Source organism: Eptatretus burgeri, chromosome 5 (genome assembly GCF_056783735.1).
Source record: "Eptatretus burgeri isolate ZD-2024b chromosome 5, Ebu_testis_v1, whole genome shotgun sequence".
Classification (NCBI taxonomy): Eukaryota; Metazoa; Chordata; class Myxini; order Myxiniformes; family Myxinidae; genus Eptatretus; species Eptatretus burgeri.
Window position 1 is genome coordinate 32,582,012 of NC_140965.1, and position 15,438 is coordinate 32,597,449.

At 43.1% G+C, this 15,438-nt stretch overlaps 1 protein-coding gene across 3 annotated transcripts in view; it reads left to right on the forward strand.

Annotated features, from left to right (window-relative positions):
* Window positions 1-14,913, forward strand: part of LOC147026183 (uncharacterized) — a 112,720-nt gene extending 97,807 nt beyond the window's left edge. For 2 of the 3 annotated variants that reach the window (XM_085881310.1, XM_085881312.1), the window contains exons 18-24: window positions 191-980; window positions 2,207-2,305; window positions 2,935-3,183; window positions 5,523-5,660; window positions 6,157-6,426; window positions 8,728-8,888; window positions 13,453-14,913. In XM_085881310.1, the coding sequence (XP_085737436.1) occupies window positions 191-980; window positions 2,207-2,305; window positions 2,935-3,183; window positions 5,523-5,660; window positions 6,157-6,426; window positions 8,728-8,888; window positions 13,453-13,599 (1,854 nt within the window). In that variant the 3' untranslated portion in view covers window positions 13,600-14,913. The remainder of the gene's footprint in view (window positions 1-190; window positions 981-2,206; window positions 2,306-2,934; window positions 3,184-5,522; window positions 5,661-6,156; window positions 6,427-8,727; window positions 8,889-13,452) is intronic. The other variant, XM_085881311.1, reaches the window with a different exon arrangement.
* Window positions 14,914-15,438: the final 525 nt, after the last annotated feature.

The window sequence follows — 15,438 nt, forward strand, 5'->3', positions numbered from 1 at the left end:
CTTTTTTGCCAGAATGTTATGACCAAATGTGTTGGTTTTACAGGCTTTTGCATGTCTACTGTTTTCATTGAAGGCAAACCAGTTATTTTCATAAATCCATAGTAGTAGTTATACTGAAGGCCATAATGTCATTGGATGTAACAATGTGTCCAGGTCTGTGGAGATTCTAACTCTCTTGGTCTTTTAACAGGAGCGTTTGAAATCATTTGCAGTTGAAGAGGTGAAAGCGCATGACACAGGTTGGCTGAAGTCTTCCCTTGCTCCTCCAATACGGAAACGCTTTCTGCAGCGCTACCGCAAAGTGACTGAGCCATCACACCGGCTTGTGCAGCGGATATGCTTAGAATCACGTACGCCACCCACGTTGCCTGCTGTAAACCTGCCACACCCATTGCCGCTCATGTGTGGTCCTCCACCCGGTGCTGTACCTGTGGCAACCATCTTGAATGCTGTACGGACATCTTTGCCAATTGACCGCAAACGTAGTCGTGACATCTCCCCGTCAGAGGAACGGATGCACTTGTGCAAACGCCGTCGAGGCACTTTGACACCACCGCCTCTTCCATTACCACTTCCCCCACCAATACAGCCCCCTGAATGCTTCCCACGTGAAGCTCCACTGAGCAGTGAGGTTTTCAGTGACTGGTCAGATGAAGAAGTTCCAGCACGGACCGAAGGGGAAGATGAGAAAATTAAGGACAGGGTACGATTGGAGGACAGTATATCACGAGCAGATGACTTGCGAGGCCGTGTGGTCCGGTCATCTGAAATTGGAGAGCGGCACATACGCAGCAGTAGCCGAGGAAGTACTCGAAGCCATACTTCCAGTCAGCAACGTCGATCTGCTTCCCCCGAGTCGAGCCGAGAAGTTGGCCGCAACAGAGAGAGGAGGATGCCACGAAGATCTTGCCGCAGCCCGGAACGACTTCATTATCGCCGTCTACAACATCTCCGAGATGAGGAGCCTCTTCCTAGTTCTGGTGAGTCTCTCCTTCAAATATGGCCATCCATAATAACAAGATTGCTTGTTTGAAGATGTTAACTTATTTCCATTATGCATTTTATTTCCATAATGCAAAATAGGTTTTGTTTTTGCATCCGAGAAACATTTGAATGTTGGTCCCTTCTGTTTTAGGAAGACGATAGATGTACCTTACAACAATATTTATCATTGGTAGCATTGACGACATTAAGTATGTGCTTCTGCTTGCTGCACGTGATACTTTTAATTTTAAGTGGTCAAATAATTGTGATTAATCTGCCAGCATGCCACAGAGGGAGCATAATTATCCTTGAAGTGTCAAGTCTGAGTTTGATTATTCGTGGGAAAAGTTGGGTCAACAATACATGCTGTATGAGCCTCCAACCCCAAGTTAATGAGATCTATAATGAGTTAATGAGATCTAGCACAAAACATGAGAACACGAAGTCAAATAAATTTACAAACTCATTGATATCTGTTCATCAATCTGGTAATTATGCAGGGTATGGGGTATTCAATAAGAAAAGTGGTTGCTTGGGTCAGCCCATCTAGCCTTCTCATAGAAGCACTTAGGTCATGGTGCTGTATGACCTCTGTGACCCTCAGGTGTTATTTTTTGTCTCTTACTTTGTTGATTTGTCTTTTGTCTCTTACTCTCCTTTTTCTTTGTGTAGTATGTTGTAACATGCATTGGGGGTGTAGGGGGTGTATGTATATGGAATCAGTGTGTGAATACAATGATTTGAAGTGTTTGCCAGATTTTTACACATGGAATCCTTTGATTTTTATTCTGGTGAACAATGAACAAATTAACAATTCTTGTGTAACCATTAGCAGGGTTAAATATAGTGGTGTGACTCCTCCCGCAAACCACGCTCTTCCCATTCCCCCGATTCTTTTTTGCTTCGTTATACCCACTGTGGGCCTAAAACGGCATGGTTCCTCATTGCCATTAGTGGGGCCATAGAGCATGTATTGGTGGATGGGACTGTGCTGCACGAAGGGGTGTGCACTGCTTACCCTTCGTGCAGCTATATGTAGAGCCAAAGGGTGCTGAGAGAAGAAGTGGGAGGGTGAGTTCATGCAGTTGGAGAAAATTGATTGGTGTATTGAAAAAAAAAAGAGCGGGTTGGTTTATTCGCCAGTGTCCTGCTCCTTGTCCTGCGGGAATGTCCCATTCTCACGTTCTGCTCGCTTGCTCCTTGTCCTGCCTGAATGTCCCAGTCTCACGTTCTGCTCGCTTGTTCAGCCGACAACATCTGCCTGCACAAGTGCAATACAATCTGCCTGTACGTGTGCCTCTGTGCTTGCCCGACTCTGCTGGTGAGCTGCTGGGCCCGAGTTGCCACAGGGAATAGGCCACGCCGAATGTTTAACACACAGGCCAAGCCTCATCACCCATCCTTCCTAATCCTTATCGCCTCTTATTTATCCATCCCTTGCTTTCAGGTCTTATATAATTAATTTTCTGCCATCATCCCCTCAATATATGGTACGTATTTAAGGCTTGTGGCAAGAGATAAGGTTGGTATGTTTTGTGTTTTGACTCGATATTCATCTTGTAAGGGCTTTGTTCAGAAATGTTCCCAGGGGATAGGGATTGATTATTTTGTCTATGTATTATGTACATGGTGCCTGTTATTTATTAATAATGTGAAAAATATTGCACGTTTAAATCAGCGTGTCTGGAGATCCTTTCTTTCCTGTCATTTAGAACGAAAGGAAAATATGTGAGAAATCCCCGTTGTGTAATATATGTCTCCAGCGCTTGGGGCTTCCATGTCTCAGACGCGGTGTTATGAAATTATTGAGCTCAGTAATGCGAGTTCAGCGGACCGTGCAATCTTTGCAAGTTCCTCTGTTAATAAAAAGAGTAGTCTGGAAACGTTTGTATTTAAGAAGGTTTTTCTTTCTTGATTAACCAAGGTCTTTTTCCTGCTATGGTGAGCCAGTTCGTAGGGATTCTCCTCGGAACAGAGGTTCGAGGCCCTGCTCTCCTGAAGGTTCGAGGCACTCTCGCTCCCGACCTTCATCTCGTGACAGTCATCATCGTGATGTTGACCGTCTGCCTGAAACCGAGACCACCCCAGCATCAGTGCTTTTATCTGATGTTGTTCTCAACATTAGCAAGGCATCTTCTCTGGCTCTTACCCCTGATCTTGGGATTCCAAGTGCCAGCACTTCTGCAGAGGCAATTGAAGGTGAGTGTTTTTAAGGCATAAATAATCAATCCCTCTATAAATCTGAATCTTTTCCACAAGGGTATCTTCCTGTTGTATTCTGGCAAGAATTTCCAAAAGCTGCGTTTCTCCATCGGTGAGAGTGTATTGGCATGTGTATTGCTCTACATATTCAAAATCGTCTTCACAAGTTGATGAACGCTGATCTAGGATCTTCATCATCTTCCCATGATGGGATGGAGTCAAAGGCTGAATATATCACTCACAGTTCTGATTATTGTCTTAAGTGTCTGCTGTTTAATGCTGCTGTCACGTTTCGTTTCAAGTCGCTTGTTTGTCTTTTGTACTGTTTTGAAAGCTCTACATTGATGAATTGTTTTTCCAAGTTTTTATGATTTCCCATATAATTTCTTTGATATCCTACTAAAATACGTAATTTGGTGTCTGTCTGTTTTTTTGACTGCGATACATTTGGTTGTTACTTATCCAATCACAACCAAACTTGACAGGAAGACGAAGGGTCACACGATGGAGGTTGTTGTGCTTTAACTTACCCCCCCCCCCTCCTCTCGGGGGTTTTGCGCATTGGACGAACCCCGTTTTGAGGTGTATAATAGGTTATCATGGCGTTTAATGGGGCACACCTTCCTGACGTAAAAATTATTATAACCACAAACGATTCAGTCAATTCTGTCCAACATACCATCACATTTTTAAACAGTCGCTATTAAACTGGAAGAAGTTTGGAGGGAACTCGACGTGATTAAGACAGTCCATACTTATCGCGTCTCCCTCAGACAAACGGATCAGAGCCGCCTCGACTTTCTAGGCCTCGAGGTAAGCGGTAATGATCTTTACTTAACAAAGCTGCTTGCATGAGTCTTTATGCATGAATGATGAATCCCATTGCCTATCCGATTTTTCGAGTCACCACATTATAGGTGGACAGTATATGGATGTTTATAACATATCTTTGGGCCTCATATGTGATTTCTCCTGGCCATGGTTTCAAGTTTGATGTGTGATATTGCCACCATTGCCACCGACACCCTGACATCACAATTTTGACCTTTCTTTGATGCATTACCATATTCCTAAGGCTAGTTAGCATTTTGATACTCGCCAGAGGGACATTTGGAGAAAATTCAACGTACTTACACATGGGCAGTATATCGGCTAACAGTCACTGGTCTACACACCTATCTGATTATTACCAGTTATCCAGTTCCGTCAAGTCGTGGCCGATTTCTGGTGACATTCATGATCAGATGTCTCCAAACATCCCAATCCTGCACTGTTTTCTGAAGCTCTGGCAGAGACAGCTTGGTTGCAGCCTTTACGCAATCCATTCGAGGTGTGTACCATTACCAATCAGCTTGCTATTGCTTGCCAACACAGCCGTTCCTTATCAACCATTTAGTAGGAGTGCTTGCTTGAGTGGTTAAGCTACTTGGTGAACGCTCTACGAGCTGATTGGTAATGGAACACGCCCCTCTGAACACGTCGATGTTCTCAGTTGACAAGATTTTAATAATTTTTTGAGGTTTAAATAAAGATCAGCCTTTTCACTTTCTTTCTTCACTGGCTGCAGCGGTTTAATCAAGTCCTCTTTACTTTCTGCCAACAGAGTGGTATCATCAGCATACCTTAGGTTGTTGATACATCTTCCTCCAATCCCGACTCCAGCCTCTATGTCATCCAAGTTATATTTTTCATCAAAATTATTATAACCACAAATTAATTGGTCATTTCCATCCAATGATAATGTCAAAATGATAATATTAATAATGGGGCTGGCAGGAGGGCCTCAAGCGATGCACACTCTCCTCTAAGCTGTCTTGACTGGGTTTGAATCCCAACCCAGCTGTCATCCCGTCATCCCCGTGTTTCAAAGGCAGGGTGATTCATCAATGTGTGTGCCATTCCTCGGATATATGTTAAACTGGAGTCCCGTCTGCCAGCATTAGTTGGTGGACTTTAACGATCCCACGGTCTCCTTCACGAAGAGTAGGTGAGCTATCGGCAGTACCCTGAGCAAATTACAAATTCCTGCCTTAACCCTAGTCAAACGTCATGCCTGGCCAGCTGGTTGGTGAAAGACTTGGGCCAAGCTTCCCACAGCCAACCCCATAATAACATTGGAATAATTGTGGCCATTAAACAATAAGGATATTGACAAACCGCCGTCCACATGGTGCACATGTGTATACGTGATCACCCCTCCCCCTCCACCCCTCCTCCCTCCCCGGTCGCACCCGTAGGGAGTGGGTGTTTCTCGTAAAGTAAATTTAACTTCTAAGGACTTTTCAAGTCATTGCTTCAATAATAGTGGGTTTGATGCAAAGGTTCCTGTGTTTCAGCTGATAAAATGGTGGAACCACTATTGGCTTTTGAAGAGTATGAACCAATCAGTGATGATGAGCTGGAGGAGATGCTTGCTGAGACTGGCATCACTGGGCTTACGAGTAGCGGATCTCAATCGGGCAGGCCTTTTCCAGGTTAGTGTGGTTACTTTCTGTTTAAACTGTTTGCACCCATGTTATTGAAGTTGTTCAACAATTCATCTCTTCTTTTTTTTCTTCTTTTTTTTTCTTCTTCTTCGTAACCTATAAAGGCTCTTTTGGCATCACTTGCTTGTTCTCGGCATCATAGATTGCAATCAAATGATGTGGTATGCTAATGGCCTCGTGGCTATGACACTGGACTGCGATCCGAGAGGTTGTGGGTCCAAATTCAGCTGATGGTAGGAATACCAAGGATTTGGATTCAAACCTTTTGAAAGCTGAGCTAATTTCAGGGGAGTTGCCATGTAACTGTTTGATTGTCCAGTAAAATCCTAGCTGGCTAATTTATGACGTTCAAGGAAAGTGATCATTTGCTTGCTCTGCCTGATATGATCTACTTATGATACCAGTCCACACACTATAGTTGAGTCTTAATTCTCTCAGGACAACCTAACCAAAATTTTATTGAAGTAATTATCTTTCTTTTTAGACCCAGCAGATGTTATTGAAGTCGACTGGTCCAGTCTCAAACAGTTGAATCCACAATTAAGGACTAGTGTTGGAGCCTCTGAGGAAGTCGTCAAAGAACGGCCACTTGTGGATCCTCGGCAAGCCATTGAGGAAGCAAGATCGACTTCGGCCTTGCTCCGATTTACTCCGGCAGCTCTACTTTGCAACGTAGGCGTGTCCCGACGTCTGGCTGGCCTCGAGCTAACTGAGAGGATACGTGAGGTTTGCAGTGAAAGTGTCAGTGCCACAGGTAAAAGCTCATTTCTTACTTTTGTTTTTTTAAAGTAAAAATAATGCTATGTTTACATAGTTTGCCAAGTTGGAGCAAATAGTTGCATGTGTTGCTTGCTCATGAGTTCTGAGACTATGAGTGAAAACCCCACAAGGAAGCATTTGTAATAATTGCTGCCGTTGGTGATGCACATCTGGATGCAACCACAGAGTATGTCAAAACGACTTTCTTGTCTGTTGTCATTCCTTTGTCGATATTTGAAGTAAGCCATGGTTTTTTTTCCTGGCTGAATTCTAAACTCCATTGGCATATTCATTATTGCACTGGAGGCTGGTAGTTCCATTCTGACTCTTATCCAACAAGAAAAAGAGCAATTAGAGATTGCAGACCCTCGTCAGTGTTATGTAATTAATAAGAGACATAAGTAGAAGTAGAACTGCCACTTTATAACTGCTGGCAGTGATGACCAGGAACCAAGACGTCCCACTTTGATGCAACCCCGCTTTGAATGGACACTTGACCCTGACCCATGACGTTTTTTAAATTGTTATTCAACTGAATTTAGAATGGGATTAAAATAAACTCAATTCAAATTAAATGGAACACCAAATTGGTACAGTCTTACATTGGAGGAATCGGAAAGAACCCAAACAAGCAAAAAGCGGAGATGAAGTCATCAGGAGGACCCGGGATAGGATTCACATTTCAACTGCTGCTGCACTACCCTCAAACCCATCCAGGCACAGCCAAGTGAGCCTTATTGAAAGAAAAAAATCAGGTGAATCAAAAAGAGCCCAGATCAAAAATTTAATTCGTTCTGGCTGCCATACCATGTGTCCGATCAAGTTGAAATTTAAAATATGTATTCCCCAACACGACTAAATAAAAATTGTGAAGTTTCATGTTGATTGATTAAGCGGTTCCAGAGAAAACATTATTTAATATTTTTCTTCAATCCAATATGGCTGCCAAACCATGTGACTTATCAGTTATTCCTTAGCAAACTTGTACACGCATGGCTTGAGGAACATTTGTGTGAAGTTTCCCCTCCATCTGTCAGGCCATTCTGGAGAAGATTTTTTTAGGTTTTAAGGTAAATCAAATATGGCTGCCAAACCATGTGACCTATAACATCATATGTGTGAATCTTTTGTTCCTCATGGATAGGCAGTCATACATGTAAAGTTTTGCCTCGATCTGTTCAGCCACTTCAGAGAAGATTTTTGAAGGTTAAAAAAAACAAAACAATATGGCTACCAAATCATGCGACTGATAACATCATCAATTTTTTTTGCAGTTGACTATTTTATCCTTAGATGACACTCAAAAATTTTCATACTGATCAGATGTAGCATTTTGCATATGCAATTGTGACATCATAATGAAGGCATCTATGACATCACGAAAAAATCACACTTATTCCCCATGCGGAGTACTTGCCATGTGCCAAGTTTCAATTTTTTCCTTGGAGATTCAGAGATCCAAAGGTTTTCCAACATGGCTGCCACACCATGTGACCTATGACATCATAATTATCAATAATACATTCTCCATGAGTAGTCGGTCCTATGGTGAATTTTTTGTCTCGATCCGACAAGCATTTGCGGAGAAAAGCACGAAAGTTCTGTGCCGACAAACAAGAAGAAGACGTCGTGCAGACCACGATACTTGCAAAATGCATAAAACAGATTTGACCTAAAAAAGAATTGGTGGTTGAATTCAATGACCAAATATGCAACTCCTCTTTAAATTGCAAGTGAATCGGATGAAAATTGACAATTTTAGAAATCTGACCTATGTTGACCTCCAAAATAATTGGTGGTTGAATTCTGTGAACTGAAATATAAATCCTTTTTAAATTTCAAGTCAATCAGATGAAAAGTGAGGAATTCAGAAATCTCACCTGTTGTTGACCTTTGGCCTATGTTGACCTTTTCACCTTTTGACTTCAAAAACAATAGGCTTCTTCCTTCCGACAAACTCGAGCATGTGGTGAAATTTCGTGAAGATCGGTTTAAAATTTTGACCTGTCGGTGATAAACAGAGATAGACAGACAGAATAACAAAGTCGATCTAACCCCAATGTACTTGAAAAATCTTCGATTTTACAAATAACAAACAGACCCAAATGCAATACCCTCTCCTTCAGCTCGGGTAAAATGGAGATAAAATGATGTACCATTGGCATGTTAATTCATTTTTTATATTTTGTTTTATTTTGCCCTGCCACATCCATTAATTCATTCAAACTCACTCCTTTAATCGGTACACTTTACAATTTCTAACAAACTATGATTCTCATGTCTGTTCTACTCATAGAAGTGCAGGTGATGTTTGAGCCCGATCTGGGTGGATTAAGTCGTGCTTCCTTGGCACGGTATAGGGAGCGGAATGGTTTGCTGAATCCTGGAGTACCCTTCCGCCATGCGCTGTGCTGTCGGCAAGACGTGGCCTTTCGCAGGAGCTTGCTTCGTGGCAAGGTGCCCTCTCGATATTTCAAATCATAAAACACATGCCTTTTACAAAGTGCTCGGGTGAAGCTTGGTGTCTGTCATCAGATATGAGTTCCAGAAATGCCAGACGTTCTCTGCATTTCTGTTATACTCAGCATTGCCTGCTTGAAAATGCTTCCGTTTGCATTATCCGTTTGAATATGCTGTACGTTGAAATCCACACTCACACAAGCACTCTATTTTATTGTACAGTTGTTTCTTTGTTGTTTTCAATGGAAGTTGTTCATAGCAATGAGGTTATTTTCTGTTGAGATTTCACCTTTTATTTTTCAAGCTAAAATTTACATTGCCATTGAATTTCTGTTTGTGTTTTAGGACCTTGAACATTGTTCACACCAAATCTGCTTTGCTCTGATATAATATTTGGGCAGCAACGTAAGCTCGTTTTGAGCTTGTCGTTAGTGTCAAATTAATTAAAGTTGTTTAATTAGTTGTATCTATCGATATCAAAATACAGTTAAGAAAAAGTATCTATAATAGACTTGGTGGCATTGTGATTCGGCGTCCACTCTGAGTCTGGGAGGCCGGTAGTTCCATTCCGATCCTGGTTGAGTCATACCAAAGCCTTCAATAATGGTTGCTGCTGCTGCTTCCTTGCTTTACGCACAGCATTTAGAGGATAGGGTATGGATAAACCACGGAGGTTGGCATCTCACTGGGTGTGGTGGGGGCGGTGTGGGTTTAGGGAGAGACATCTCCTCGGTCGCACTGCTGTCTGCGGTGAGGAAAGTGGCAACCCAGTATGGCGTCGATAGCACACATGTTGATATGCAAAGTTACGGCACTTCCCCCGAGGTCACTGGCTGTTTGTGTCTGATATTTAAAACAGTTGAGTGTAGTGTTGCCTTTCTGTCTGTCTGCACATGTTTGCGTGATTTGTGTGACAGCTCCTTCATGCAGAGTCGTTGACTCGAAGCGCAACATTTTGCAACTCGCATCTCGACTTGGACTTAACAAAATCGACTTGAGACTGTAGGTGTGCTGAGGGCAGACAAGGAGGCCTATGTGTGAGGAATCTGTGAAGAGGTAGAGCATCACCTCCAGACGCGTGATTCTCGTCCTGCTTACAAAGGAATTCATGCATTCCGTTCCTCCAAGCTTGTTCCTCGGTGTGCAGATGTTAGAGCAGAGGGTGGTGGACTCTTGACAGTGGAATCCGAAGTGAAGGCCCACTGGGCCGGTTACTTCGAGCGGCTATACCAGGCTGACTACCTGCCAGCTGTTGAGTTGGATGTCGGGTATAACTATCCCCATTGCTGATCCTACAATCAACTGTGAACCGTCTTCGTTTGTGGAAACATAGGCTGCGGTAAGCCAGTTGGAAGGGGCTAAAGCCCCAGGGATCTATGGCATCCATGCTGAACTTCTCAAGTCTGGTGAAAATGCTGCACCGGTATCGTTGCATGCAGTTCTGTACTTTGTTGTGAACACAGGCATCATCCCAACTCACCGTAAAAGGGGCCTCGTTGTCCCTCTCTGGAAAGGGAAGGGTGACCGCCAGGACTGCAACAACTATTGAGGGGTGATGCTGCTCTCATTGCCAGGCAAGGTCTTTGCTCGGATAATTCTTCAAAGGGTGCGCCACCATGTGCTCGAGCACCAGCACCCGGAGCAGACTGACATTACACCAAAGAGGTCAACGATTGACTGTATCCTTGCTATTCGGGTCCTCGTCGAACGCAGAGGAGAGTTTTGGCAGTAGCTGCTTGCAGCCTATGTTGATCTCTGCAAAGCATTTGATTCAGTTAATCGGGATGCCCTGTTGAGGATTCTTGGTCTTCGTGGGGTGCCACCAAAGTTGATCGATCTTTGTTTCCAGTTGTCACTGGAGTTTCTCATGGGTGTGTATTGGCCCCCACACTCTTCAACGCATGGACTGGATTCTGGGGAAGATGTCAGAGCGATCAAGTTGCGGTGCATCGCTTCTGAATGTTTAGATCTCTGACCTTGATTTCGCAGATGATGCAGTCGTCCTTGAGGAAACACTGGATGTCCTTGTGGGGCCCTCGAGGTGCTGCATGAGAAATGTGAGCCGCTGGGACGATGGGTTTCTTGGGTCAAAACTAAGATCCAGGCTTTCAATGACATCTTGGATGTTGCTATCTGGTCTGTACCTGTTTGTTGTGAGGATGGTGAGGTCACAGAGAGATTCACTAACCTTGCAGTGATATTCATGTCTCTGCCTGCTGTGAGCCGGAGGTCAATAGACGTCTGGATTCACTGGATCATGGGGTGTGGCACTGCAGGTTCCTGTGCAGGAGGACGAAAGTCTGAGTCTTCAGGTCATTGGTGCTTGCAGTGTTGCTCTTTGGATGTGAGACTTGGACTCTGACAAAGGATCTGAGATGAAGACTTAACTCCTTCGGCACCAGGTCTCTTCGGAGAATCCTTGCTTATCACTGATCAGACTTTGTGTCCAACGAGCGGTTGCTGAGAGAGATGCAAATGAGATTTGTTACCTGCATAGTCTATGAGCATCAGCTGCAGCTGTATGGACATGTAGCTCGCTTTCCTGATGCTGATCCTGCTCAACATATTCTCTCAGTGAGGAAGCCTCGTGAGGGGAGAAGGCCAATGGGACGACCATATGCTTCGTGGTTGCAGCAGGTTGATCAGCATCTCAAGGAGATGGGGATGGGCAGGGCACCTGCCTGGGGGGTGGCCAGACGGAGGCCTTTGGAGTACCGACGGAAAGTGGACGCAGCGACGCGCTGCTCCCGCGCATGCTCCCATATCTACCTATCTTTTTTCAAAGGAAAGCATTAAAAAGTTCAGTATCTGAAAAGACAACAATTAAAGTTAATAAGTTATACATTTCATTTTAACATACATAATAAATATGCAAGTGAATTAATTAAAATTCCTTTCCCGTTCCATATTGAATGCTTTGGTTCAATGCGGAAACCATTAATACATAAGCTGAGTTTACTGACGAGTCTCATTTACATATGCTCATGTAGGCACACTAGATATTATAAGTAAATTTAACATCAATTTATTTTTTCTGGGAACAAAGTCAAAAATTTCCACTCGAAGTTGACAAATAAAAACGTGAGTAAAACAGCTTTTCATAACATACATTGCAATAAATGAAGCCCTGTGTCTTCATTATTTCAGAGCTTGTACTCCAAGGTTTATAAGTAAATGTGGGACTTGACACAAATTTAAGTAATAGTACATTGATTGAGACTTGCCCTCAAAGAATTCAGACTTTATTTGAGACTTGGCTCTAGTGACTTGTTGACATCTCTGCTTCCATGAGCCTTAGACGCTGTCAGAAAAAATAATACCTTGTCTCTATCAAGTGAACATTATTCATCCTCTTATTAAATAAGTAACTTTTCTGCTTATTTTGAACTAGGCAAATGAATAACTGAATAACTGTATTTCCAAGTCGCTTATTTTCCACAAATGGAGAGGCTAGCTTGTTGTTAGCTCACCTGGTATGTAGTTCCGGGTAGCTTACGCGATGGCGTGTCATCAGTCAGTAAAAACTTGCAACTTATTCTCTGAAACTACACGCATAATTTCGATGAAACTTGACCACAACCTTCATCACTCGGTATGTACCAAAGTTTGTTCACAGCATTAAAAAAAAATCGGGCCTGAAGGGGGTCAACGGAGGGTTGCCCCCCAAAATATGTATTTGCTTTCTTCTCCGAAACTACACACACAATTCCGATGAAACTGGACCACAACCTTCATCACCTGTGATGTACCAAAATTTGCTCACAACATTAAAATTAATCGGGGTCTATGGGGGAGTGTGTGGGAGGGGAGGCGGGGGGGTGCTGGGAGGAGGAGGAGAGGGGAGATTGGGACCATACTCTGTACAGAGCGTTGGTGCTGCCTAAGCAGTCTCCTTGGCTATTGGGCACAATCCTGGACGAGTCTCCACTCCGACACAGGATACCGACATGCTGGCACTCATTTTGCCGACCTCGAAAGATTGACAGGCCGAGTTAACCCCACCTGGTATTAATTCAATAGGTGAGTGAGATTTTAACTCAGGACCCTGGGATCCAAAGCCCGCCAACCTAACCATTAAGCCAACACCAGGCTGTGAGGAGGTTGCCCTCCAAAATAGGTATTTGCTCGTCTCAGAAATTACACACATTTTTGATGAAACTTGATCACAACTTTCATCACCCATGGTACCAAAGTTTGTTCACGGCATTATAAAGGAAAAAATCAGGCGTTTCCCCCCAAAAACACGTGTTTACTTTTTCTCCATTACATATTTTGTGGGTCATCCACGCCTTCCAGTGGTTCCCTGATTATCTCATCCAGCCGCTATCAGGTGAGCGCCCAGCCATTTGTCCTTATTTTTAATATTCATTTTTGGCGTAAGAGATTGGGTCAGGAGCAGTGAGGCAGAAGTTGGAATGTACGATTAGCAATACCGGAATAACATGTACGATTGCCAATATCTTCTTGAAATTTAGACTCTTTCCACGAGCTGGTATCAGCTACTCATTCATAAGTGTTCCGTTTGTACGAGCCGTTTGTGAGTTCTCCTGTCATCCCCTAGGGCTCTTCTTCACATGTCTTTGTGGGTAACACGGATCCAGAACTATACAAAGCGAGTCTGAAACTTCTCCTTGGTACATTCCCCACACTGGAACAGCATGGACATGCGAACGAAGAAGCTTCATCACACGAAGTACCCGTCACTTGAAGTCCACCACATGGGGTCAAGTTTCTTCGAATGTGTGACAAAACGTTCTGTAAACCCTTCTTCGTTGTAAACTTTTCCCCTTTTGTTTTGTTTTTTTTACGAGCCAGCTTTGTGTGCTGGCTGATTCAATGTTATTGAAGAACACAAATCATCTTTCTCAAATTTGAAATGATAATTATTCCTTTTAAGCAACTGTACTTTGTACTGTATCACTGGATATTAACTCCAGATACCTAATGAGACCATTGCTAAGCTGTGCAAGTTAATGTTCGATTCCACTTTCTAGCTTAACCTGCAAACTCAAACTTATTTGTGAGTACCTTTCACGCGGCTTTAACTTGGGAATCGAACCACGTTTTCACAGAAGGGGAGAATTTCAACGAAAATTATTTAATTGCAGCATTTCTCCATAGTAACAAGAGTAATGATGATTGGGTTGTGGCTGATGTGATCGATAACTCATTATCCAACACACTGGTATCTTTTACCACCTGATGGGGAATCGAAGACTATTTTGATTGTTCATCGCCACTGCTGAAGAATGTGAAGGAGGAGAGCTCACCCCCACAATGTCATTGTACATTTCCATCCGTGCCACTGTCGTAGCGATTGCTGTCATGTCAACCCGACAGCTAACATGGTTGACCATCACCTTAGGCAACGTAGAGATGCACGAGTGTCTATTGACCTGGCAAATATCGATTTGACAACTTTCATAAAGACCTGGAATGTCATCACCCTCCGCTTCTGTCTGCTGCCCTATTTCTTCACTGGCCAAGTTTTCCCTTTTTTGCCAAAAACAAAAGGAACGTTTTATGACTTGTCACAACAGATGGATGTTTTTTTGTTGTTGTTGTTGTTGTTATTGTTTTTTCAGTGATCTCATCTCTTGGCCGCGGGTCTCTTTTTCTTGAGGCTGAATATCATCACCATTGTATTGAATTTGCTCTGTTTGATTGTTCTTCATTTGTTCATAACATTTTTTGTTCTTTTTGTTACTGTGGTATATTTTGCTGAATTTGTTGTATTAAAACAAATGAAATAGTCCCTTATCTATTTTAGAGTACTGTATTTTAAAACTGGTTAATAACCTGGAATTGTGTGGTAGTAATTGTTTATTTGGCCAACTGATGAAAGTTTAGCAATTGAGATTGCAAGAGGCAGAAGACCATGTTCAGTTTGATTTTTGACAATAATAGGTTCTTATTCGAGTGATCCTACGAAGTTCCTGTTATTTTTCAGTCTTTGTTGTTCGGGTCACCAACTTGCTCTGTTTGTGTTCGGTTGGATCTGATAAACCATTCTTCGACTGACTGACTGGTATTGAGGTTGAATCTGCTGAGTATCATTTCATTTGTTTATTTTTGGGGGCCCAGCCCAACATTCACATCTGCATTGTTCTCTCTTCCAATAACAGTTATAACACTTGTTCTTGCCTTCAGTTCGCCTGTTTGTCTTGCTCGCTTCTTTGCGGAAAGTTCACTTGTGTCCTCCCTCCACCGAGTTGTTTGAAGGCCAACCTAACTTTGTCCTCAGCCGAAATGCCCTTTCCCTGAGCTTTAGCAGGCCTCTGCCTTGGTTCCTGGATCTTTGTCTGTCCGCCTCTGAAGGACCTGCATCATTGTTATTTTTGCTTCAATCACCCTGGATGGCTGAATCGTACGCATGCAAAATTGCATAAAATGCAGGCTTAATTTTCAAGGCATGTGCCAGTAACTCTTACATGCTCTGAGGATAAACACACACACACACACACACACACACACACACACACACACACACACACACACACACACACCTACTTATGAGGGTGATTCTAATTTGACCCGGACTTTTGTT